This window comes from Pelodiscus sinensis, chromosome Z (assembly GCF_052426305.1).
Source record: "Pelodiscus sinensis isolate ZL-2025 chromosome Z, ASM5242630v1, whole genome shotgun sequence".
Classification (NCBI taxonomy): Eukaryota; Metazoa; Chordata; order Testudines; family Trionychidae; genus Pelodiscus; species Pelodiscus sinensis.
Window position 1 is genome coordinate 23,928,199 of NC_143085.1, and position 27,753 is coordinate 23,955,951.

The window sequence follows — 27,753 nt, forward strand, 5'->3', positions numbered from 1 at the left end:
ATTTCAGAATAAGCTATTTCAGAAGAAAAACTCTGAAATGGCTTATTTAAAAATAGTATGACTACACAGCAAGGCTATGTAGGGTTCTTGCGCAAGAATGGCTGTTCTTCCGCAGAACATCCACACGGCCCGCCTGTTTTTGTGCAAGAAGATTTACAGTAAAGTGTGGTAAGAGAGGATTCTTGCGCAAGAGCTATGCTCTTTTCTAACAGGTGTAAGCTATCTTGCGTAAGAGGGCAGTGTGGATGCTCGGCAGCAGTTTCTTGAGCCAGAAAGCCCTATGGCTAAAATGGCCATCAGAGCTTTCTTGCCCAAGAAAGCGTCCACATTGCCATCGTTCTTGCGCAAAAGCACATGGCTGTGTGGACGTGTTCTTCCACAAGAGTCCTTGCAGAAGAATCCTTGCACAAGATGTTCTTGCACAAGTACCTGCCAGTGTAGACATAGCCCAAATGTCCATTGAAATAGTGCTGAGCTATTTTGAAACAGAGCATCCACACTGATTGGACATTGAATTGCATTTAAGGCCACCCAGAAGCAGTTCAGGCGGGGCTTATTTTTTTCTTCCTGGAGCTTCTGCCTGAGGCCATCTGAGGCTTGTGCTTAAAGGGACCACCCCCATACAGCTGTGTCTCAGGCTCTTCTCCTTTGTCTACCTCATTGAGGAACAGCAAACCCATTCCTCTGCCTGCTGTGGTTGCCCTTGCAGACACCTCATCATTCCTGCCATGGAGCCAGACCTGCCTCTGAGCAGTTGGCAGCTCTTATATGTCTTGCTGCACCTCCTGCTGCAGTTTCTGTAGGTTGCCTTCCTGGCCCTGCATGAACAGGCCCTCCAGCTCATTGCAGGACACCTCCTGACCTCTTCTCTCTTCAGGCACTGCTCATGCAGCATGATCCTATTAGCCCTCCCCTGCACACCATTCAGCACCGCTTCTGGTGACATCAGCAATGACTGTTGGGACCTGATCATCCTGGAACAGTGGGATGACCAGCAGTGGCTCCAGAATTTCCAGATGAGGAGGGACACCTTTCTGGAGGTGTGTGAGTAGCTCGCCCCTGCCCTCAGGTGACAGGACACCCACATGCAACCTACCATCCTTCTTCCCCTACTCATAAGTGGGTCACCATCACCATCTGGAAGCTCACCATGCCAGACAGCTACCGATCCATGAGGAACCAGTTCAGCATGGGGAGGTCAACCATAGGGGCTATGGTCATGCAGATCTGGTGCTTTCATGCTATTGGCCTAGGTGGATGGTGAACTGTACTGCTGGAGTGGGGTTCCTTAGGGAAGGAGTGGTGATGCCTATATGAACCCTCTGTGAGAGTGGAAGTATCTGGAATAAAACACCTGTTATTTTGAATAATTTCAAAATAACTGGCTTGCTGTGTAGATGCTCGAATAATTATTTTGGAATAACATCCATTAGTCCAGAATAACACTGTTGTGTGCACAGGTCCGTGGAGATTGGTGAAAGGGAGGCGGGTGAGGGAAGTAATACATTGTCTGCATTTCCCTAGGGTTTCTGGTGGGACAAAGGAATTCTTACTGTAGTCCCCTTACTAAAGGGGCCTCTGTTTTCAGGAAAGACCCTGTGTGCTGCAATCCAGACTGCAATTCTCATGAGCCCTTGGGAAAAACAGGAAGGAAGTGACTCTTGTGTGGGAGAGAGGCTCTCCTGTGTGCATGAAGAAAGAGGCTTAGCAGTGTTGGACTCTGCCTTGGAGTTTGAAACTGAAGGGGGAGCCAGGCACCTGTGGAGGAGTTTGTTCCAGTCCAGGGGCTGCTGGATGCAGCTACAGTCTGGGACTAGATGCCTGTTGGAACTGGGATCTAGCAGGCTGCTTCCGAAAGGCACAGCATGAGGCAGTAAGTTTTGGGGCTTGTTGGGAAAGTGCTGCCTGGGACAGAGCTGCTGTCTAGCTTGGACCGAATCTCCACTAGAGCTGCAGTTCATCAGCACACCCATGCAAGCAAGAGTCTGGGACTGTGTGTCCAGAGGTGTGCACACTCTCGGGTGGGATCAATATTGGCAGTGTAGCTGCTAGATATATAAGTTCCAATTATTGTTGTGCACTTTGTTAATGTTATTCATTGTTAATCTGTTAAACCCTGTTTATTTAAGTTAAGTAAAGATTGTTTATTTTAAAGTATTCTATTAGATGTATATGATTTGTAGTTGTTCTGGAATTAGATCCAGATTTATGTTGGAATGAGTATGTTCCTGGAGGCTCTCAAGGCACACCAGTGAATGTGTACAAGGCTAGCCAGGTGGAGGCACTGCCATTTTACATTCATTATGAGCAAGGGACTGCAGCAAGGGGGTGGATAGGGCTTTCCCCAACTAGACACCATCACCACTGGGGTGCTCAGGATCTCCTTTTGGGTTAAAACCATCACACACCTCTGAGTGTGACCTGCTCCCGAGTAACCCAGGGAGGAAAAAGGGGGTTACATTAGTTTCTGTTGGGGGTTCCGCAGGAGACCAGCCATTAGAAGCCGCAATATAGATGTGCTGAATCATGGCAGCAGCAACTGCCACAATGAGTGAATTCTGATGGTGGAATATTGCTGATATTAGTGTTTTCCAAGAGAGAACAAAGGTTAATCTCATGGTTTTCAGAGAGCAGGACTGGGAGTCATGAATTCTAGCTTCTATTTGCAGTTCCATTGCTGATTAATCATGGCAACGTCATTTTTGCCAGCATGGATGCTTTGGTTTTGGAAACCCATCTTAACACTCCAGAGCCCTGATTTTCAGGGGTGCTATGCATTGGCAGGATTTGGAGGCTTCCAGTGGTGTTTTGGGTGCTCTGCACTTCTGAATGTGAGGCACCTAGAAGGCTAATGTTGCACAGAAAATTAGACAAAATGAAAGGGTGCATGCAAACATTTTTATTTTACACTTTGTGTGCAACACTGAGCTAGATTGGAGTTAGATCTAGTGGTTCAAGACTCTCTTTCCCTTTGTCAGGCCCCCCGTCCTCATACCCTGAATGTGTTCACACAACATTTTGAACTGGCACAGGCTCCTGTCCCTGTTAATAAAACCGAAGATTGTGTATGTCCTTGTAAAAATCCCATGTTATATAAATACAATGGCAATGGGCACAACAGAAATATCTAAAGACAAGTCAGCTAAGGGAAAATATACATTATTCAGAAATGTATATTATGACAATAAAAAGCAAAACAAGGGTACCTCTCTATTAAAACCTGATCCTGTTCTCACTGGAGTCAGTGACAAGACTTAGATTGAATCCAAAGGTGTACACATCTATTGCATTATGTCTGTATATGTATGCTCTGTTCCTTCAACTTTCCCTTCTGGTTCTGTAAATTCTCAGTTGGGGGATCCATCAGTCCAGGACAAAGCCAGCAGAGGGGGCAGAAAGACTTTGCTAACTTCACATGTGCTCTCATGTCCTGTGTTCCTGATAACACATTTTCCTGGATGATTGTTTGCCCAGTGCAGCAGTTGGGATTTTAAGGCTTGATAGAAAACAAACACTACAGTTACCAGAGAGATACTTAGAAATCAAGAACAGAAATTGATTCTGCTTGCTTGCCTAATCTGTGGGTCAGAGCTACTTACATGCCCAGCTGTGGAGTGGGGCATTTTAGTATTTTAATCACATGTATGAGGATTACTTTGACTTAGAATTGGTTGTGAAAGTTAATTCCTATACTTAAAAGCCATTCAGACTTATTTTTGAAGAGTCCACTCAGAGAATAAAGATATTTTAATCTAGTTCTCCTTTCGCGTACTCTCTCTGCAGGCTTTAGAAAGGGCCAAAAGCTGGAGGGGAAAAAAGCTTTCACTGATTCAAAGAGAAAATGTTGAGGCTTTTCATGAGGAAGGCTCCAGGGCATCAGCTGCTTAAGGTAAACGAGCAAATAATAATGTCCACCCGTACTTCCCCACAGCCACTCAAAAAATTACAGAAAATTTTACTGCCTTAGGTGATGGCCACTTCTGGCTGGTTTCATCTGGTTTATAGCATTCAAATTCAGCCCACCTTAAAGGTAGCCCACAAAAGGCTTTTAACTTTTTTTTGCTTCTTTACAGATATCTAACTAAACACCTGGAAGTTGTATGCACATTTCATTTTCTCTGTTCATTTAACATTAGAGATTCAGATTTTTTCCAGCCTGAAACTCTGTCTGATGGGTGGAGAATTAGTGAAAAGACAACATCACAAGAATGAAAAGGGATGAAGGATTTTTTTTTGGTCACTATATAAATGTCTTGTTATTATTAACATTTATTTAACTTCAACTAATTCACATTTTAGAGAAAGGAAGGCTTTGCTAAATATTATCACTCTCATCAGTTAAATTAAGATTCTCCGGGATGTTCAACAAACCTGTGAGCAAAACCAGGGATTACTGGAATAGACATACTTGATATTTCTGGAGTAAAGAAGTTTGTTCCTTTTAGACCCTCTCTACCCGTCATATACAAGTAACACAAAAAAAGAGCGGTCTCCTAATTTTTAAATTTTTGCTCTCCTTTAAATTGTAAAAGACTGATAAGTCTTTCATGTTCTTAAGAAGACTTTTCTTCCCTTGATTTGTACACATAATTCTCATAATCAGTATTCCTAGTATTTATGCTATTGAAAAGAAAAAAGGGCCAAACTTAAGGAGAAACACCTTATAACTGTTTATGCCACTCTGAGCTTGGGCTGCTCCAAGAATTGAAACTGACCAGCAGCGGCTGAATCAGGATGCCTGGGGCAGAGCAGCTGGGGTGCTGCCGGGTTGGTCCAGTAGCGCCCAGAGCGGCGCTGCGGGACCAACCGGCAGCGCCCCAGCTGCTCTGCCACAGGCATCCGGAGAAAAGTCTAGTCTGCTGGGGGGGGGGGCATACTAGCTGCGCCCCCCCCCCCCAGCATACCAGGAAGACGCGGGTGGCGGACCGAGACGCACCGCGGTCCCGCTGTCCGGGTCCTCCACAGCTTTGCTCCCAGTCTCCCTGGTCTGCTGGGGTATGTCTACACTACCCCGCTAGTTCGAACTAGGAGGGTAATGTAGGCATACCGCACTTGCAAATGAAGCCCGGGATTTGAATTTCCCGGGCTTCATTTGCAAAAGCGGGGAGCCGCCATTTTTAAAAACCCGCTGGTTCGAACCCCGTGCAGCGCGGCTACACAGGGCACGAACTAGGTGTTCGAACTAGGCTTCCTAGTTCGAACTACTGTTACTCCTCATTTCACGAGGAGTAACGGTAGTTCGAACTAGGAAGCCTAGTTCGAACTACCTAGTTCGTGCCCCGTGTAGCCGCACTGCACGGGGTTCGAACCAGCGGGGTTTTAAAAATGGCGGCTCCCCGCTTATGCAAATGAAGCCCGGGAAATTCAAATCCCGGGCTTCATTTGCAAATGCTGTATGCCTACATTACCCTCCTAGTTCGAACTAGGAGGGTAGTGTAGATATACCCCTGGAGACCAGCAGACCAGGGAGACGGGGAGCAAAGCCTCTGAGGACGCCGGCAGAGGGACAACCGCAGCGCGTCTGGGCTGCCCCGCTGCCGGCTTCCCCCGAGGCATTTGCAAAGCCACGGAGGGGCTCGGGCAGCGGAGCAGCTCAGGCGCACCTGGGCTGCTCCGCTGCCTGAGCCCCTCCGCGGCTTTGCTCCGCGTCTTCCTGGTCTGCAGACCAGGGAGACGCGGAGCAGCTTTTCTCGCCTCCGGGGCGAGAAAAGCCCCATTCGTAACTGCGGATCCGACATAAGTCGGATCCGTGTAAGTCGGGGACTGCCTGTATATAAAAAAAATTCTTGCAGGACAACGGAGTGATGTCATCAGGTCATCTGCATCCACATGCTGCCATGGGCCTCTGCCTCCATCCTCAGCCTCTTGCTGTGATCAGACTTAGCACCCTCCACTCTGAGCTTGGGCTGCTCCAGCTCTGGCTTCCACTTCATGCTGGGGGGGGGGGGGGGGAAGAGAATTGTGCTGCCAAGGAGGAGCTGCTGGGGGTTCTGGGTCCCATTCACCATCCAAGCCTGACATCCCTCTCTCCCGGGCCACACCTGGTGTTCTCTGCCATCTGAGCCTGTCCCCCCATCCTCCTCACCCCTTCCACTGAGATCCCATAGCTCCAGCTCACTCCTGCCCCCTCTCCCAGGCCAGACACTTATCCCCAGCCTACTCCTTCACTCTCCCCTGCTCTTGCACCCTCCCCATGGCAAGACACCTATCCCTTGCCTGCTCCTTCCCCCTAGCCAGACATCCTGTCCCAAACTGCTCCTGCCCCCTCCCCCCTGGCTAAATACCTGTCTCCAGAGAAGCAGGAGGGCGAGTTGGTGAGCATAGCGAGCAGGGGATGCAGCCCTCTAATGTTTTTATATTAAGGTTCCATGTATAAATGGTTTCTAAATGGCTAATAAATTATTAAAAGACACAGTCAACATGTTACAGAGACAAGAATAGTTTGTGTTATAAATGTTCATAAACATATCACTAGCAGGTGCTACAAATGTCTATAAGTAACTAATTGATCTGTTAGACACTAAATATTAACCATTTATTAACACTTCTATTCATAATGTATTCATCCTATGTAAATAGAACCTTAGTATAAAGTGTGACTAGTTGTTGTTTTGTTTAAATTTAAGTTAACTACATTTGAATATGCCAAAATATTGTTTATCTGTGCACCAGTATCTTTGATTTATGGCTGAATAGCTCTGGGAAGAGCATTTGTTAGTTAACTACTCATGCAGAGCTGGGAAAGGAAAGAGAAAACATGTCTGTGTGTCCTACAAAATACTATTTGCTTAGTTAGTTTAGCATTTGTGTTGAATAAAAATCTCAGGGGGATGCTCCCTTTGAAACAGCACCAAAGAGTGTAGGGGTGTCTCATGCAAATAAGTTCCTAGGATCCATCTAGTCCCTGTAAGTGTCTATCAGCTATCACACCTACAAACAACTACTCCTTGTCAGTCAGAGATGATCTGAGACTTCTGCTTCTGTGCTAAACTCTGCTTGGTTTACTCTTACTTCATTTTCCCAATATCTCACCTGCTCTTTGTGCATGTCATTGACCTGTTGCTTTCTGTCTGGCATTTTAAGCACCTTATAGGAAGGAATACTAAGTGCTTCTCTGGCGTGAGGCCAAAGTGCTCAGTACCTTGCAGGATCGAACATTTACATTGCAAGTTCACTAAGGCAATGATAAGTTCTTTGTTGCTTGCTATTAAAAAGTTTAGTGTCCAGCCTGATGGGGCTTCGATCTTTGATTGATGGTCCTTGGCACAACTGCAATAGAAAGTATAGCTGTATCTGCAGAAGAGACAAGGGGCAAAAAGGCTTCGGGACTAGCCTCAAACATGAGAAGTAACCCTGGGTATGTCTACACTACAGCACTAATTCGAACTAACTTAATTTGAATTAGTTAATTCGAACTAAGATAATTCGAATAGTGCATCTAGACCTAAAAACTAGTTCAAATTAGCGTTTTGCTAATTCAAACTAGCATGTCCACATTGAGTGGACCCTGAACCGAGGTTAAGGATGGCCGGAAGCAGTGCCGGCAGGGCATCAGATTAGGACTTAAAGCGTGGAGCTGCTGTCTCAGGCTAACCGAAGGCTGTGCTTAAAGGGATCTGACCCCCACCCCGGACAGACAGTTCTCAGGGGTTCCCCGCTCGCCTGTCTAACTCGATGAGGGACAGCAAAGCAGTCCTGGCTTGGAGTCCCCTCACTCGGCACATCATAGCACTCGGCCATCAGCCCGGCTCCACTTGCTGCAGGCTGCCATCCGTGGGGGGGGGGCAATCAGGGGGCTGCAGGAGAGCTTCCACCCCGAGGAGCCCGCAGAGCCACCCCAGTCCTCCCCATCGGGGGCTCGTACCCCATTCCTCCCTCACCTCCTTCCACTTAACCCTCCCTAGCCCCCCTTCCTGATGTACAAAATAAAGGACACGTGTGTTCAAAAATAGAAACTCTCTTTATTGAACAAAACTCGGGGAGACTGGGAAAAGGAGGAGAGAGAGGGGAAGAGAGAGGTTGAGAGAGGGGAGGGCAACTAAAATGATCAGAGGTTTGGAACAGGTCCCATATGAACAGAGGCTAAAGAGACTGGGACTTCTCAGCTTAGAAAAGAGGAGACTGAGGGGGGATATGATAGAGGTCTATAAAAGCATGAGTGGGGTGGAGAGGGTGCATAAAGAAAAGTTCTTCATTAGTTCCCATAATAGAAGGACTAGAGTACACCAAATGAAATGAATGGGTAGCAGGATTCAAATTAATAACAGAAAGTTCTTCTTCACAAAACAAATAGTCAACCTGTAGAACTCCTTGCTGCAGGAGGCTGTGAAGGCTACATCTAGAACAGAGTTTAAAGAGAAGTTAGATAAATTCAAGGAGGCTGGGTCCATGGAGTGGTATTAGCCAGGGGATAGAAATGGCGTCCCTGGCCTCTGTTTGTGGAAGGCTGGAGATGGATGGCACGAGACAAATGGCTTGGTCATTGTCTTCGGTCCATCCCCTCCGGGGTAGCTGGTGTTGGCCGCTGTCGGCAGACAGGCTACTGGGCTAGATGGACCTTTGGTCTGACCCAGTATGGCCGTTCTAAACTCAGGGCTCAGGGTTGGGGGTCTCAGTGGACCACCTTGATTTTCATGCACACCTGCTCCTGGGTGGCCAGGCTGGCAGCTATCCTGCCCTAGACAGCCACTTTCCTGTGCCTAGTGCGGAGGTCGTGGATGAGGTCCACGATGTCTGCACTAGACCAGGCAGGCGCCCGCCTCTTGCGACCCCAGGCAGGCTCCTGGGAGCCGCCAGCCTGGTCCCGGGAAGAGGCGGAGGGCTGGGTGGCAGTGGGTGGCTGGTTCGTGCCGTGCCAGGTGCAGGGTCTGCTGGCTGGGTGCTGGCAGGCTTGCACCTGGCACGGGCACCGTAGCCAGCCCATGCCCCTTTAAGGGCTCCGGGGCCGGGAGGGGAGCAGACGAGTTTCCCTGGTGGTGCCCAGAGTGGCCACCAGGGAAAGCTGGGGAGGGTTAGCCTCCCACTAGTTTGAATTAAGTGGCTACACACCCCTTAATTCGAACTAGTTAATTCGAACTAGACGTTAGTCCTCGTAGAATGAGGTTTACATAGTTCGAATTAAGCGCTACTCAGCAGATAGATGAGGGCTTCTGTCTCTGAAACTGTCAACTAGTCAGCTTCTGAGGACAGCAATTTCCATGCAAACAATTTAAAATTGCTTGATGGCTATTTAAAACGGTCTTCCTTGCAACTGCTAAAAGGCTAGCACAGAACACGTTGATGGGTCAAATCCATATGCTTGTGTGACTGCCCCATTGTCAGGAATTCCATTCTCCCTTCTGGCAAACAACAGGCAAGTGGTTTCACTGGTAGTTAGGTTTACTCCTTGGAAGACCCCTCCAAAGCTATCCAGGCTTATGATTTACTGAGCTTTGTAGAATAACTTAGCACTAGAGGTCAGTAAAACTCCACTGTTAACAGAAGCATGAGAAATGTGGTTGCTTTTGTCATGGTAACAGTCTCTTGCATACAGTTTAATAATATTTGTATTGCAAAGCACATAACTGTTTTAGGCTCTGCCTAATGTATGCACACAAGTAGGCACCATATGTGTTTACAAAGCTATGTTTATGAAAGAACAAAGCCTGCTCAAATCTGCCGCTCTTTTCATATTTCTACAATTTTTGTTTGTCTGTATCTGATGGCTTCTTGTATGTTGTGCTAAATTAGAACCTGGTCCAAAATTATTACTATCACGCATACTGCCCACTGTGTTACAGTTAATACATCCCGTGCCCAAGGATGAGGGATTGCAGGATTGGGCCCTCAGTTTTTTGGAGTTCAGCAAATCCAGAAAGACATTCACAATATCTGAGGATTGGGCGCCTATCTTCAGCATCATATATATAGTAGCTCAGTGTCTGTGAGTCGTGTACATCAGTGCTGCCCCTTCACCTTCCGCCATGGGGCTGAGTGCTTCGCCCCTCAGCCGGTCCGCCGCAGGGTAAGGGAATGGGAGGGCAGCGACGTACATGGCCAGGAGTGTGGCCGTGTACATCAGCGCCCCTCTTCCCCTCCCGCCATAGCGCTGAGTGCCGCGCCCCTCAGCTGGGCCACCGTGGGGGAGGGGAAGGAAGGGAGGTGACATATACGGCCAGAGAGTGGGGCCGTGTACTGCCCCGCACCTCCTTCCCTGCGGTGGTCTGGCTGAGCGCGCAACACTCAACCGAGCAGCCATGGAGGGAGGGGAAGGGTACGGGGCGGTGACATACATGGCCTGGGGCCAGGGCCGTGTACATCACCGCCCCCCCCCCCTGCTGTGGCGCTCAGCTGAGTGTTGCATCCCTCAGCTGGGCTGCTGGGGGAGCCAGCAGCGCAAGGGGCCATTTGGGCTCCCCCGTGGCCGGAGGGAAAGGGGGGGCAGGGCGGTGACGTACATGGCCCCACCCCCTAGCTGTGTATGTCACCGCCCCGCCCCCCTCCCTTGCGGCAGCCCGGCTGAGCAGGCAGCACTCAGCCGAGTGCCACGGGGGGAGGGAAGAGAAAGGGGGCAGGGAGAAACAGAGGGGAGAGAGAGGCAAGAGGAGGAGGAGAAGAGAAAGGGAGAGTGAGAGGCAGGAGGGGGAGAAGAGAAAGAAAGAGACGGAGAGAGAGGCAGGAGCCGGAGGAGAGGTGAGGGGGGGGGGAAGGCAGTAGGAGGAGAGAGAGAGAGAGACAGACAGACAGACAAACGGAGCAAGAGAGCTCAGGATAGAAGACCTGAAAATCCTGTCTTATGACGGGCTAATTGGCTAGTGATAATAATGTAATAATTAATTACCATGGTCTATAATCTTTGCCAGTTACACTTAAAAATAACAAGTGGGCTAAGCTTAAAGAGGTTGCTTTCATCTATTATACAAAAAAATCATAATATTTATCAGTATTTCTTCCCCACCGAAATCAGGGACATTACAGGCACTCTACGGCTATGTGTACACAGCAGCATTATTTTGGAATAACTAACGTTATTCTGAAATAACAACGGGTGCATCCACATATCAAGCCATTATTTCAAAATAATGGTGAGCTGGGGGACATCTTAATCCAACTCCTGTAAACCTCTTTTCACAAGGAGCAAGGGAAGTTGGAGGAAGAGCATTTTTCCTTCAACTTCCTGCTGTGTAGACAGCACGAAAAGTTGAGTTAAGATACTTCGACTTCAGCTACGCAATTAACATAACTGAAGTTTCGTATCTTAACTCAACCTTAGCCTGTAGTGTAAAAGTGCCCTAGAAAACCTAAATGATGAATAAATGTTCACAGATCTATACTAATAAACCTACTAGTGGAAATACTTCAATTTTCCCATTGGTGTGGAGGAGACTCAGAATAGGCTTAAGAGTAAAGCAGGAAGCCAGATCTAGATTTTTTTTTTAAGTATCTCACTACTAGGGATGTTTTTATGGAGGGCTTTGGATCAGCTCAGTATAAGATAAGGCTTAGCTGCAAAATTTGAATTCAGATTCTAGTTTAGATTGCAAATGCCCCCAAAAGTTTGTGTAGATTGAAAGTTGTCTCGTTTACTCACAGAAGTCAGTCCAATAAAATATATTACCTCATCTACCTTCACTTCCCAAAAGTTTGGGGTGATAGGAATTTTTATTTAGGTCCCATCTTTTATAAATGAATAATTAAAAAAAAATGCCAGCATTTAATAAGGGTCACTGGTACAGCAAAATGGAGAAAGAGAATTTTCCTTTATATTGGATATATAAGTGAATAAGACCGTGGAAGGAATACACTGGGTACCCATGAGCAAAGTATATTCCACAACCTCCATATACCATTTCAAATAAATTTCTCCCCTAAAAATGTTAGTGAGTTGTAAGCATAACGTAACATTTCAATTTGTCTCACATTACTGCTTACAGTTTTCAAGGTAATATCTCTATTATATCATGTCATCTGCTTTGAAAACCCACTCTTTGTCAGTTTCAAAATTACACCACTCAGAATGTAATCAAGTTTCAGGGAGGACATCATTACATGTTAAACTTACATTTAAGTAAGTTCCAGCAACTTACATTTATTTCAGCTGTTTTAACTTGTCAGCTGCTAGTTGTAGAATGCAGTGACCAAAGTGGCTAAAGTTCATCTTAGTCAGGATCACAGAATTCCAGTTGTAGCCTCTGATTTTCTGGAGATGCATGCTTTTCTTCTTTTAATTTTATTATAGTTTGAATTCATAAGGTCGCTTGACACATTCTGTTATAAGATCTTATTTGCATTTGCTTAAAACTTGCCTAACTTTTAGTCATTAAGGCTGAATTTTTCCATGCCAGCTTCAGATAACTAATTTAGGGTCCGCCTCACAAAGCCCTGAGCTCTACATCTTCCACTCTGTTCAGGCCCTGCATCTCACAAGATCTGCTTTATATAAACCAATGCATATAGCAGTGAATGGTGAAGGTGAATTCCTTTGCAGTCAATGTGCTTCTTACAATTCTGTTGTCTGAAAAAGCTGATCAACGTATCCATGTGTATTTAATTAAAAGAAAATGCCCTCTTGCATATGTGATGCTAAAATGGATGAAGACAGCATAAATAGGGTTGTGATTAAATTATTTATCTACTAATTTAAATCTCTTGGAACTAAGTTCTCTGTTTCAAGAAATCTTTCTTGGGAACAAGGAGACTAGGTGAAAACCCAGTGACTGACATCTTCTACCTTTCCAGCTATTGTGAACCGACTGCAAGTCCAGCAATATAAAGTAGCTCAACAGGAATCCTATTCACATCTAAAGGGTTAGCTTTTGATCATTAAAGAGATGGGCATTCCAATGGGTATTACCACTGACAGCAGAATTACAAGCTGTCAAAGAGATTTTTATTCTAGTCTGGCCTACAATTTGAACCAAATTTACCTTTTTATATCAGAGAAGCCATATGAAGCAAAACAAGATGTAGGAAAAAGAAAATAAATATGGTAAATTCAAGCAGATAAAACAATCATATTTAAAACAAATGTAAGATTCTGTGCTAGGTCCTTTTCTCTTGGAATGCAGTCGTGAAACTCTTTGGCTACATCTACACAGTAACTGATGTTATTCCAAAATAACAAAGTGCATGTCTATACTACAAGCCTTTATTTCGAAATCATGTAGAGCTGGAGGATTTCTTACTCTGACTCATGTGGTACATCTACACTGCAGCACTATTTCAGGATACTTTTGGTATCCCAAAATAGCATTTTCTGCATCTTGACATCACACCCGTTATTTTGAAATGTAATTGAAATAACAGGTGTGCTAGTCCAATGTCCTGGTAAACCTCATTTCACAAGGATTAAGGCATTTGTCAGAATAGTGCTCTGTTTCAAAATTTGGTGTTGTGCAGACAGTGCCCAATTTTGAAATAGACTACCTTGAAATAAGCTGTGTACAAATTGCTTACCTTATTTCGAACTAGCACAGCTGTGTAGAAGCACCCATGGTAACCCTTATTTCATGAGGAATAAGAGCACAGCTACACAGCAGGGCTAAAGCCAAAACAAGCTACGCAACGTTAGCTACATCAATTGCATAGCTTAAATTGAAATAGCTTATTTTGGCTTTTGGCACTGCCTATGCAGCAGGAAGTCCAAGAAAGGGCACTCTTCCTCCAACTTCCCTTATTACTTGAATTGAGGGTTACGGGAGTCGGAATAAGAAGTCCTCTAGCTCAACATTATTTCAACATTATGTTCAAACTGTTCAAACACTTGTTCAAACTGACACTATTCCAAAATAATGCTGCTGTATAGACATAGCTAAGGGAAGTTGAAGGAAGAGTGCTCTACCTCAGACTTCCTGCTGTGTAAACAGCGCCAAAAGCTGAGTTAACTGTTTCAACTTAACCTACTCAATTGACGTAGCTAAAGTTGCGTAGCTTAATTAGATTTTAGCCCTGCTGTGTAGACTTACCCTTTCTGGCTTTAAAGGGAATAGGATCTAGATATTAATACCAAATAATAATAAAGCATCTCCTACTTTTCTCCTGTAAATTCAGCTTTTTCCACTGCCTCCTGCTTTTAGCATCCTTCTTTGTATTGTGATGCACGTACTCCTGGATCCAGGCCCCGTTTTATGAGGCGTTGACTATACATACAACAAAAAGCAATTATAATCAAAGTTTAAAATGAGAGACGAGGTGGATGCCACAAACAAATGATGGAAGCACAAAGTAACAATCAAAGTCACAGCACACTAGCAGTCCAAGGTCCTTTCAGCTTTGGAATCCATGAACCACTGGCAACTATTTTGTGGGCATCTCAGTACTGTGCACTCTCTGACATGCTCTTTGCCCTGGAAGTCTCTTTTTCTGCTCTTCCATCCCTGTTCAAGACATAGAACGTTGTATACAAACTAGCTATGAGATCTGGCCTTAAAATCAATGAAGCTAGATGAGGCTAGTCTCCTTAGATTATATAGTGCCTATTATAATGGGGTAAGAAAGGCCAGACTATCATTTCAAGGCTCCATGAATAAAACACTGGATAATCTTCCCAGAGGTCAAATTATAGCGCTAGTAAAGTTCATGATAAATTCCCACTAACTTCAACTGGACTAAGATTTCATGCTTGGAATTTAATGGACTGGATAAAAGTCTCCAGTTTTTGGAAAAGACAGCTGCAAAGTTAAACAGAATTTAACTAAATGATCTCTATCTCCTATGTCTCTAGAATGCAAGAGGAGGACTCAAACTGGCCCCCTAACAGTGAGATGTCCGCTACTGGCTCACAGCACATGTATTCATCACCACTTGTAAAATTGCCACTGGGGAAAGTGTTCCACTTCTGGGAGCAGGATAGGATGTTGGGAGAGGAAAGGAAACATCCAAAGCCTCTGTCCACTCCTCCAGACTATTAACCTCCTGCAGTGCCAAGTGGACATCTCGCAAACTAGCACTACAAATCAAGTCCATCATTCAGAGAGAACCACTGCTTCTAGAAAAGCCAAACCAGCAAAGTGAGGACAATTAGTAGTGTTAAATACCTAAAGCAGATTAGATTTACCAGTTGATATATTGCAGAGAAAATGAAACTAGAAGCCTCAGAGCAAAGATTTCTTTGTATTAATTTATTGGAAGCAGATTATTCAGCTTCGAAGCTTTACAAACACCATAGGTTGTGGAGATGATGGTCTGGCAGGTCTCTCCATGCTCACTGGTGTTTTCCTGGAGGCAATGTTTCCTCCATAATTAGTTGTGTTAATTACCCAGAGAAGATTAGACATACTTGCCAAACTAACATATTGCTTATAAAATAGGAAAATGTTTTCTCATGTCTTATAGTATGAATGGATACAATTCACCCTGGGCAGCTTCCAGCAAAGGCCTTTTTCATTTAACATAGCCTTAGTTGCAGTGAATATAGATTGTATTGTTAAAGGGGTGTTAGCAAATGGTCATAGCAGATAACTTGAATCCACTAGTCCTGCTGTGTAGGCTTGGGAAGGTTTCTAGGGCCCAATCATGCCTATTTGACCTGGACAAAACTTCTCACTGAAGAAAATGAAGAATTTGTTTGTTTAAAGATTGCAGACTCAATCTGCTTATCTATGAAGTGGATATAACATTCACATCTATGCCGCCACACCTTTTATGAGGTAATCAAAAAAACTGAGGAGAGCAGCTATGAGAAAGAAAGAGACTTGACGCTGGCTGATGGGAACCTCAACAGGACAGTGAAAAGCTGGGATAATGGCAGAACATACGTAGTTTTGTCTGCATTGTGGAGTCTATAGCAGTGATGAACAACCTAGGCTAGTGAAGGAGCCACCTTAGTGGCCCTCCTCCATTTCTGTGGGCTACAAGACTGTCATAACCACGATGTTTCCTCAGGACAGGATAGTTTTGCTAACAGTGCTTGTGTACCTAGAATTTGCAGGGTGAGCTGATTGAAATGAAGCAGCACTTTGACTGGATACAAAGGGAGTGAATAGCTCTTATAGTCAATGTTGTGTGTAATCAGCATTCAGCTCAGTTTACATGTGTGTCACTTTACTGGCAGGAAAACAAAATGTCTTGTAGGCCACACATAGAACCCTGAGGGGCTGCAGGTTGCACTGGTCTACAGTGCAGGGGCTGCCACTGGTCTACAGGGTGCACTGTTGTGAATAGTGATGTTTATCTTAGAATCATAGGACTGGAAGAGACCTCAGGAGGTCATCAAGTCCAGCCCCCAGCCCAAAGCAGGACCAATCCCAACTAAATCATCCCAGCCAGGGCTTTGTCAAGCTGAGACTTAAAAACCTCTAGGACTGGAGTTTCCACCACCTCCCTAGGGTAACCCATTCCAGTGCTTCACCATCCTCCTAGGGAAATTGTTTTTTCTAATATCCAACCTAGATCTCCCCCTTGCTCCTTGTTCTGCCATGCATCGCTTCTGAGAACAGCCTCTCTCCATTTTCTTTGGAACTTCCCTTCAGGAAGTTGAAGGCTGCTATCAAATCCCCCCTCATTCTTCTCTTCTGCAGATGAAATAAGACCAAATCCCTCAGCCTTTCCTCATGTGCTCCAGTCCCCTAATCATTTTGGTTGCCCTGTGCGGGACCCTCTCCGATGTGTCCACATCCTTTCTGTAGTGCGGGGCCCAGAACTGGACACAATACTCCAGATGTGGCCTCACTAGTGCCAAATAAAGGGGAATGATTACTTCTCTAGATCTGCTGGCAATGCCCCTCCTAAAGCACCCTAATATGCCATTAGCCTTCTTGGCTACAAGGGCACACTGTTTACTCATATCCAGCTTCTCATCCACTGTAATCCCCAGGTCCTTTTCTGCTGAACTGCTACCTAGCCAGTCGGTCCCCAGCCTGTAACAATGTTTGGGATTCTTCCATCCCAATGTGCAACATTTCATCGTTAGTGATATTTTTAGAAAGATTTTTAAAACATTCTGGAAAAATAGTAGAACCCAAGTGGAAGATGATTTTTATTTCTTCCCCTAGGCCAATTCTGAGCAAAAACCAACTGGTTACATTTTTTTATCATTTCAAACATGTAAAAAACATCTCAGGGTATGGAGGTTCACCAGATGGAGAAGCAAATGAAACAATTGGAGGGAGTTGTGAAGGAGCAGACTTACAAGAACTTTCTTAAACAGAGAGAGGAAAAATAAAATCTATTTAAAAAAAAACATGTAGTAAACACAAGTTTAGACATACAGGAAGGAACCAATTGAAATGTATTTGGAAAGAGTCTAGAATTATAGAGGACAGTCCTTCAGTGGCTGACAATTAAGACTAGACACATATACCTCATTTTTTCCAGGAATACAGGTTCTTTCGAAAAAGGGGTTTTTTTTTTCCACAAAAGAACCCAGTTTAGACTGCGGTTTCTTTTTCAAAAAAACCCTTTTTCGAAAAAGCACTCTCACGCAATTATGCAAACGAAGCGCAAGATTTGAAAATCCATGCTTCATTTGCATTTTCGATCGGACTCCTTTACATTCCTCTTTTGGAAGAGGAATGTAGTTTAGACATAGCCATACAGTAAACTGGTTCTTTCCATCATATATTCTAGGTGGAAAATCACCATTAGATTTCAAAGAATTTAGCACTGGTTTGTCAGTGTTGTGGTCCATTTTAAACAAGAATTATCAGAATCCGTCTCTCCTCCTACTCTTTTTCTCTTTCACACTATTTAAACTCCTGATCTGAAGGATTGCTGTCATATGAGTGTGACTCGCAAAGCAACTAGGGTCCATTGTTCACCCTCATTTCCACCATTGGAACTGCATAGAACACACTGGAATTATATGGCTGTATCTGGGGACAAAGATCCATCCCTGATGTAATTCATCTGACTTCAGTAGTTACAGCAGGGGAAATGTTCCCTTAGATGTTTTTAAGGAGAAAAACTTGCAAAAATACAACATTAAATTGATATCTGCTTTCCAGTGGCTTCTTTAATATAATGGATATTTTGTTGCCATTCTATCTTTCATTGAAATTACTGCCTAATCAGATGGGAGTAGAAGAGCTATATTTAAAGACAAATCACAATAAATATGTGGTGATAGGAGGGTTAATGCACTAGTTTCCAAGACCATCACAGCTTCTCCTTCCTCCCTCCAAAGGACTATTGTGTGCCATATTTTTGGGGACAGGAGCAGGCCTTGCTGTATTCCATTCTCTTTCTGGTTTCTATTTCTCAGGGTAGATTGATGCATATCAAACCAAGACTAAGATCCTGGCTCTAGCCCTGCCTAAATTATGAACATATCTTGCTACTTCTGTTGCAAATTAAAACAAAACAAACAAACAAAAAACCAGACCCTGATACATCCTGGTACACTAGTGTTGCAAAAAAAAAAAAAAAAAAAAAAAAAAAAGGACTGGGTACCTTCCTGCCAGTTTGGGCCGGGACTCCAGTGACTAAATGGAAAACATAATTAAGAGCTGCTACTGTACCTTAAATATCTGGCCTTGAATGTGTCCCAGTACAAAACCACAATCCGTTAATGTATCAGCCAGTCAATCAATCAAAAACAAACAGTAACTCTATTTGTTGCCCCATGATACATGACAGCTGCAAAAAGATATATATTTTAAAAATATGTAAACCTATATCCTCTTGGATGCAACAGTGTTTTTTGTGAAATTCCCACATCTCCCATAACACTTACCCACTGGTTCTGCCTATATATATATTATATCTGCAACCCTAAATACTTCCAACAGCATCATCTGGATCTAGAGGTGCTGGAACAATTTGTAGAGTGAGAGCACCGACAATCAAAGGACCAAACTGTAAACCCTGCGTAAGATGGATACAAGAATTCCTCTCTTGAGCAACCTCTTTTGTGTGTGTGTGTGTGTGTGTGTGTGTGTCTGTTTCTATATCTATTTAGTCAGTAGCCTTATATACTTCTCCTCCTACACTGGACACACTTAGGCTATGTCTACACTATAGGGCTGTGTCTACATTAGCAAGATTTTGCGCAAAAGCAATTGCTTTTGCGCAAAATCTTGCCACCTGTCTACACTGGCCGCAAGTACTTGTGCAAGAACACTGACGTTCTAATGTAGGAAATCAGTATTTCTTGTGCAGATACTCTGATGCTCCTGCTGAGGGATAAGCCCTCTTGCGCAACAGTTCATCGGAGCTTTCTTGAGCAAGAGAGCGTCTATACTGGCACGGATGCTTTTGTGCAAAAGCACATCTCTTGTGCAAAGGCACATGCCAGTGTAGACGCTCTCTTGCATGAATACTTTAACACAAAAACTCTTGCGTTAAAAGTATTTGCATGAAATCTTGCCAATGTAGACGTAGCCCATGGGTTTTGTGCAAAAATAGCTGTTTTTGCTCAAAAACCCACGCGTCCACACCTCAAGCCTGTTTTTGTGCAAGAAAATCTATAGTCAATTGACATAATAGAGGGCTTTTTGTGGTGTAGGTATACTTCCTTCTACAGGCATAACTCCTTTTTGCACAAGAATTTTTGCACAAAAAGGCAGGTGTGGATGCTCAACACGGGTTTCTTGCACAAAAAGAGCCTATCACAAAAAGCACAGGTTCTTTCTTGCGCAGGAGTGTCCATGCAGCGTTGTTGATCACTTGCAAAAAAAAGCACAGTGCTTTTGTGATGAGCTTTTGATGTGTGGACATGCTTTTGCACAAGAAGTTTTTGTGGAAGATCTTTTCTGCAAAAAAGTTCTTGTGCAAAAACCCTGCAGTGTAGAGAAAGCCTTAGAAAGTTCAGTTCAGTTTTACATATAACATCAGTTGTAGAGGTATTTGCCATTTTAAAGATCAGGGATTTAGGGAATCTCTCTGAAACTGGTAATGCCTCTCAAACCAAAATGAACTTCTAAAACATACATATGAAATGCAATCTCTCTCTATTGCATGGTTGATCATACACAGCGTGCCAGCCTTGCAATATTTTAGTTTGAGGTTTTCTGTTTCTATTTTGCTGCTGTTCTGTATTCTAGGAAATAATGACTTATTATCCTTGACCAAATGTAAATACAGATTTAACAATTTGTACAGTTAGCAATTTATGGAACATTTTAGACTAGAGTATTATTTATAACACATTATTAACATTAGGTAGAATAAGTAATTCTGTTGCTTTGTCAGTGGCGTGTGTACAGAGTTCAATATAGCTGTGAAATCACTTTTTTACTGAGTCTCCAGTCACTGATACATTGTAAGATGCTGGGATGCAGAATATTTTGATGGACTATGTGGAGTTGCATAAATAACAAATTTAGATGTCAAAACTTGGAATATAACCAGCCAAACCCCAACCATATATTGTAATATACACCTGTCAAGCTAGACTGTTTTGCAGTTTCTTGTACCAGCCAGGATTCAGATTTTATGGCAGCTGAAGCAACACTTAATGTCCTATGTTGATAGTACAACTACTAAGTCTGGAGCCAAAATCTGGCAGGAACCAGATTCTAGATCTGAGTTTTTGTAGTGCTGTGGATCTAGGTGCAGGATTTTATGCAGAGTTCTCAGGGTCTATTTTTTAAGGTGAAATCTAGATTTTTAAAATGATTTTTGTAGGGCAACAGGCTCTATCAGAGTCCGTGAGGTTTTCCTTTTTCTCTTTGTAATTTCCGTCATTACCAGAGTCGGATGGGGAAGAAAGAGAGGAAGCCATGCACCTCTTTGTTTCCTACAGTGGATGAGATGATAACATCAACCTTGATTCGTCACGGTGCCTGCCAGCCAGGCAGCCAGCCAGCCCCCAATTCCCTGTCCCTGCTAAGTCCTAGCAGGATCCTGGTTTAATGACTGCTGGGAGGGGGAAAGGGCGCTAAACTACTGCAGACGCTCCGCCCACCTGTTCTGTGATTGTGTGGGAACCAAGAGGGGTGGGCTTAGTAGCTCCACCCAGCCCTTGTACTGTGCACATGGATTGGTGAGTCTGGCTGTCTAGTTAAGAGGTGCGTTTATTTATGTTCCTCCTCTTTTTTTATTTCGCGAAACCTACTGGCTTAAAAGATACCCTGGACTTGGCTGGTCGGGTCCAGAGGAGGAGGAGGAGCTCGGAGCCTGGGGCCAGCATATTGAGTGGAGATCAACTTCTGCTGCATCTTTGGGGTTTTCGTCCGCCGCCGCCGCTGCTTTCAACATTCCCGAAAGCATTAAATCGTCTAGAGCAGTAACCTTCTCGGGCGAGACTCTGTTTCCGAGTTAAACAAGTGACTGAGAAAACACGGGGGAGGAGTGGGAAGGAGAGACTCAAACCCAGTCTGCCTCTCTCTGTGCCTGTCTGGGCTCTGGGTTGGTCAGTATCCCCACCTCCCAGAAAACTTTAGTGCAGCGAAGCGAACGAATGTGCCCAGAGATGTGGGCATCTGGTTTATAAAATCAAGGCGCTCTCCTGAGCATGGTGGGGGAATGTGTGTGTTCACCCCAACAGCGCCCTAGGCTTGCGCGTGAGATCCTTGCCTAGAAGCTCCAGCGCTGATATTTTTATTTGGATGTATGTGAGAGTGTGTGTGAAGGCGAGGGGAAAAAGGAGGAGTTGTTTACTTTTTAGATGAACAGGGAACAGGACTAACGATCTAGCAGAATCGGAAGAGTTTTTGGTTTTTTGTTTATTGCGGAGGGGGGGGCTATTTGCGAGTGTATTTATTTTAATACCCTCGGCTATTCTGGAGGAGAGAGGGAGGGTTAAAAAAAGGAAAGTAAAGAAACAATTCATCTCTGTGAAGGAAATGCCTTCTGCGCTCTCCAGATGACCTCCTCTGAAAATGCAACCTCTGCCGCTTATTGGTTTTTATTTTGAATCCAAAGTGTGTGAAATAGAACCCTAAAGTTCCCAACAGACACAAGGATGTGCAGTGCTGGGGTTAGCAATATGTGGCAGCTTCTGTCACCGTTCCTCTTCAGCCTGGCAGCATTTTTTTCCAAAGGTAAAGAGCAATTTATTCTTTTCTTTACTACAGCAACCTCTCAGGGTGTCTTGGATATTGTTGTCTTCTGTACGATTTATGGCTGAAACGTTTTGGGGGGATCTTTGTGATAGGCAAACACAAAGAATACATTCTGAAAATAAATTGTGTTTATAGCTAAAGCCACCTCCTAGAATTTCCCAGATCTACATTTGTAAGCTGTCTACTATATCTTTGTTCATGCATATGATACTGGCGGACAACCTCTGATGTGCACTACAAAGGTTTTTAGTTAGCTGGGTTTCTAAAATTCTTCAGGACTACCTAACTTTGGGTTTAAGTACCCTAGCTTTATGCCCTATGTAATAATTCCTATGTAAAGTCCCTGTATCTCATCTGACAGCCTTTTACTAGAACACATGATGGGAACTAACAGACCATCCTTCCAATAGTAATACAGGTTGGTTGAAATGTCCAAGACCTGCTTATTGTTCTGAAATCTCATGTCAGTGACTTTAGAATTTCAATATGTTGAACTGATTTGGAATGTGTTGACATAATTCCTGAGTGAGAGTTGTACCAGAATAAAGTTAGAAAAAGGGTTACAAGACCAAGATACATACCCCCCCTCCACCCACACAACCTTTCTTGCAATCAAAAATTCTCCTTTGAATACTTAAACTTCTGATGCTTGGTGTAAGCCCATAGATTAATTAATTTTTTCAATGCACGAAGAAAATCTTTAAATTTGTCTTGAATTATAAAAATGGAGGGGGGAGCAGAGAGAATATACATTTTCAGGAAGATATTAAGGACTTGTCTGTGCCTGAATAGCTGAAAACTGGCTTGAATGTTATAGCTTTAGAATGTATAGGCCATCAGTGAGGAACTGTGGCCATATGTCTTTGAGTTATGCTTTTAATTTCTTTGTAAAAATATTTTAAATTACTGTAGTTTTGTTTATATGCAGTGAAGTGTTTTTAGAAAAGTTTTGTTACATAATTGTCAATGGCATGTCAAAGTTGTAGCAGTATTATAGTGTAGTTGTAGGGTGCCAGGCTTAATATTTTTTGTGTATCTAAAGACCACAGTTCTGTGTTTCCAACTAAGGATTTTCCTTTTCCCTCTCATACCTTTAAAACAAATATAAGAACTTCCAAAACAACCATAACAATCCAAAGTAAATTAAATTCAAAATCCTATTGTTAGTGCAACTTCCTAGCTGCAAATGAAAGCCCATAAAGTCAGAGAATATAAAGATGATTCTTGCTCTAAGATTACTTCATTCACATTACCAATCTGTAGCTTCTGATTACTAGTTAGATTGTTAAATATGTATTTTAATACAAGCCATGTCTCGTTTTTGATCAATAAACACTTCAGTAAGAATGCTAACTTTTTCATTTCCTGCGTTTGTTTTGGTGTATTTCAATTTGCAACCTCTACACTTGATTAATAAAAAAGTTTGTGTTTGATTGAGACTTACAGAAATTACTTGCTTGAAATTGAGGGTTTTCTCAGTAATTATAACATTCATCTGAGATTTTATTTTTAATTATTAAACCACCCCACCCCATTTTGAAAGATAAATCTGGGCAGAAAATTGGATTTGGTAAGGAGATATTGTTATAAAAATATACTAATGAAAAACTACACACGTATTTTCCCATATAAAATATGAAATCTCATTAAGTGTACCTTTCGAATTACATACACTTGATCTTATTAATAGTTCTTCTACAATCATTGGTATTGCTTATTTTGTATTTAGGAGTTGAAAACATGCTTTTGCATGGTTGCTGGATGTGTATACTGAGTTGTGATTTAGAAAAATATTATACATACATAACTATTTCCTTATCTGGTGGTAGACCGAGATCTTATTATTGAGACTTAGAATAGTCAGAAAGACCAGAGGTTTCTAGAGATTTGCAATATGAATTAGACATTGTGCAAAAGGTTGATCTCCCTAACAGAAGGAAAACTGAAAACATAATCAGTCTTGATTATTGCTACAGGGCATAATTCTTTGTTTGATGCTTTGTTGTTGCTAATAGAAATGCTCTTTCATTTATGACATTATAGCAAAGTTTTAGTAAGAGAGAGACACATTTTTTTAACATGCAATAGCAATCAGTTGCCTATTGTATATAGGTCTGTTGCTGATTACTTTGAAGCATGGCAACAAAGCTCCTTCCTACACGTTTTCAAGACTTGAAAAGCACCATTTATGGTTTTGCTTTGCTTTTATCCTGGGAAGGGAGAAATTAGTTCAAGCCCAGGAGGTGAAATGTTGTAATGTTTTCCGTAACGAGTTCAACATTCTCAGCAGAACTACTTGTAAATGATGATGAGATGTGTGTATTGCAAGTATGTGGCTGTAGAGCTTCATTTAATGTGACTCCCAAATCCTGCTCACAGACAGTTTATTTTGCCATTGATATCAATGGGAGTGGAATCTATCTCCAACTATAGAAACATTCAGAGATTTTCAATAGTAAAATTCTGAATCTATTGCTACCAAATATGAGCAGGCTTAATAGCAAGGACATGTTGTCCATGTCTTTTAAAGTTAAACAGGTTGTTTGTGTAAAGGCCAGAACTCTGATTGGCTTCTATGAGGGTAAGATGGGGGCCTTGGATATCTCCTCTAACACCAAATACCTCTTTATGGCCCAGTTCTGCAATGACCTCAATATTGCCTGAGAGGTACGGAGGATTCTTAACAATCTTCCAATGGAACCTGAGGGATGTTACGCACACTGAGCCAATAAAACCCTCTGTCAAAGGTTGGAGAGCCTTCACTTTAAATCGGTGGTTATCAACCTTTCCAGACTACTGCTTTCCTTTCAGGACTCAGATTTGTCTTGCACGACCCAAGTTTCACTCACTTAAAAACTACTTGCTTACCAAATCAGACATAAAAGTACGAAAGTGTCAGGGTGCACTGTTACTGAAAGATTGCTTACCCTCTCATTATGTCTGTATGGCACTTTAGTTTGTGCTGACTTAGCAAGTGCTTTTTATGTAGCCTGTTTTAAAACTTGGCAATTATCTAGGTGCATGAATGTACCCCTGGAAGACCTGTGCATACACCTGCTTTAAACAGCAGTCCAAGTTAATAGGAACTAAATAGTACCAGCAAGAGAATGTCACAGTTCACAGTGTTTTTTTGTCTTCCTACATTTTCCTGAGCATTCCATGCCCTTCTCCTCCATCATTAGAAGAGCAGATATATTCACAAGAGATAATTTTTCATGGGGATTTCTTTTTTGGTGATAAAACTTCTGTTTGGATTTTCTGTTCCCTCCAGGTACAGAAGACCATTTGTTGTGTATAGGCGTGGCAGATGGGTTAGACAGGAATACTTTCCAAAGGGTTTTCACCACTAGTGTGGGAGATACAAATTCAATTTGCAGTGATGTCAATCTCCTAATTTAGGGAAGGAAAAAAGAATCTCCCAGGAAACAAAACAATACCCTTTAACTGGACTTGACTGTTTTTGATTAAACATCTGATACAGGTTGAACCTCTCTAGTCCAGCACTCTCTGGTTCAGCAACATCTGTGGTCTGGCATGATTTTAGTTTGTCAGATGTCCACTTACCATGGGTGTGGCCAAATTTCCTCCCATCCCATAAAATTTGTTTACAGCTCCGATTCCTGGCTCTCAGTATTCTGTGCTGTAATTTAGCTCTAATTTACCCCTAAATGTCTTTTAAGACATATATTATTAATATTGTGTTTTATTGGTCTTTGAACCCTCACAGTAGTATCAGTTATATCACATAACATCTTCTCCCCCCCCCCCCCCACTTCTTTGTATTTTAGATAGGGCCAAACTTCAGCCTTAGTTACATCTGATCAACTCCATTGACTTCCATGGGTTACTCTGATATGATTGATTGCTCATAAGAAATACCCTATTACAGCAATTACTGCATGATGGGGGTGTTATAGTTATACAGGAAGTTAACACATTGCTACTCACTCCTTCATCTGTTATTTGGAGTGGGAATAATGAACACACAAAGAATACAGGAGCGAACTCTTTACTTGTGTTTCTTTTATATTCCTATCTTCCACTAAGGGTACGTCTAGACTACATGCCTCTGTCGCCAGGGGCATGTAGATTAGGCTACCAGACATAGGAAAATGAAGCGGCGATTTAAATAATCGCCGCTTCATTTAAATTTACATGGCTGCCGCGCTGAGCCGACAAACAGCTGATCAGCTGTTTGTTGGCTCAGCACGATAGTCTGGACATGCGGGTGGCGACATCAAAGGTATTTGTCGACCACCCAGGTAAGCCTCCTGGGATGAGGTATACCTCGGTGGTTGACAAATACCTTTGATGTTGCCACCCGCGCGTCCAGACTATCGCGCTGAGCTGACAAACAGCTGATCAGCTGTTTGTCGGCTCAGCGCGGGAGCCATGTAAATTTAAATGAAGCGGCGATTATTTAAATCGCCTCTTCATTTTCCTATTTCTGGTAGCCTAATCTACATGCCTCTGAAGACAGAGGCATGTAGTCTAGACGTACCCTAAGTTGTGAGCCATTTCTGAAAGAGCTCCAGTGCATATTTCTGAGTGATGTCCATGGGAGCTCTGAGAATGGGAAGTTTATCGTGAATAAGAATATGGAAAATTAAAATGTAAAGTGTTACAATTTCTTTTGGATTATTACTCAGAAACATTACAGGATTTATTCTGTTGGTAAGGGATACTTGTTCTATATTTATTTGTTAGTTGTTGTTATAATTAAAGAATCTTGAGTTTGAATTAAAGATATAATTTCTCTTTCTTTTAACTCTTTCTGGTATCTCCAGACAGGGAATAGGATTGAGTTTTACAGTGAGTAAGTCTAATCAGCATTTTACAATCTGTGATTTGTTTTGTTTTGGTAACAGAAGCTTGTTGTTTTTGATAAGGAAACAAATCTTTTTTTCTGTAAGTGTCACAATAGTAATAACACCTCTGGGAATCTGTTGTCAAAAATGTCTTTGTTGAGGTAGCTGCATAACTTTAATTTGGTAATTTTGTATGATTTGCCATATGTTGAAAAGTATGTGTGTTAGGGGCGGTGGGGGGAGGTGAGCTTGTTGGGAAAAAGTGTGTCTGTGAGAGAGAACAGGAGAGAGAGAGAGTTTGTGGCCAGTGGGGGGGAAGGGGGTGTTGGGAATGACTCAGCAGAAACAAACCACAGAGGCATTCAGCAAGGGTTTTTCCTGGAGTGTTGTTGTTTGTAGCCAGAAATCAAAATACATTTGCTTAAGCTTCCTCTTTTCCCCTCCACAAACCAATACCAACCTTCCTCAGCCTGAGGGTCAAGCTAATTTGGTGAAACAGCCATTCTTGCCCTCTTTCACCCTGAAGGTCATTTATAGTTCTTTGGGCTATTATGCTAGGCTAGGGGGAGTAAGATTAGCTCCTTGGTCATTGTTAATGGCCTTGCACCCTGACACGATGTGCATCTGGAGAGCTATTCCAACTTTTCATCTCAGTATGAACAGAACAAAACATAATAAATCCAAATGAAACTAAATAGTTCTACAGAAGAGCCTTAGTTGTATTTGCTATCCACAAAACTCACTCAATGCAATTTAATTTCTAATATTTCCCTGTAATGTTCTCATTTTTACCTCCGCTTTTCCTTTTATTAGTTCCATGGGATGAGCAGGCTCTATGGCACCAACCAGTGTTTTAGATATTAATAAAAGCAGCTTTATTCAATAAAGATCATTTTTATTTAATAAAAGAGAGAATCTAAAGATAATCTGATTTTTCATGCTGCATTCACATTAAATCATCCTCTTGAGATTGTCGTAGATGCCAAGTCTGGTGGCAGTCTATCACTCGGTCCTAGGATACATAA

At 42.9% G+C, this 27,753-nt stretch overlaps 1 protein-coding gene across 2 annotated transcripts in view; it reads left to right on the forward strand.

The window, feature by feature from the left end:
• Positions 1-20,896: 20,896 nt before the first annotated feature.
• TMEM132D (transmembrane protein 132D) overlaps positions 20,897-27,753 on the forward strand; it is a 597,317-nt gene continuing 590,460 nt past the window's right edge. For both annotated transcript variants that reach the window (XM_075898457.2, XM_075898459.2), the window contains exon 1: positions 20,897-21,899. In XM_075898457.2, the coding sequence (XP_075754572.2) occupies positions 21,821-21,899 (79 nt within the window). In that variant the 5' untranslated portion in view covers positions 20,897-21,820. The remainder of the gene's footprint in view (positions 21,900-27,753) is intronic.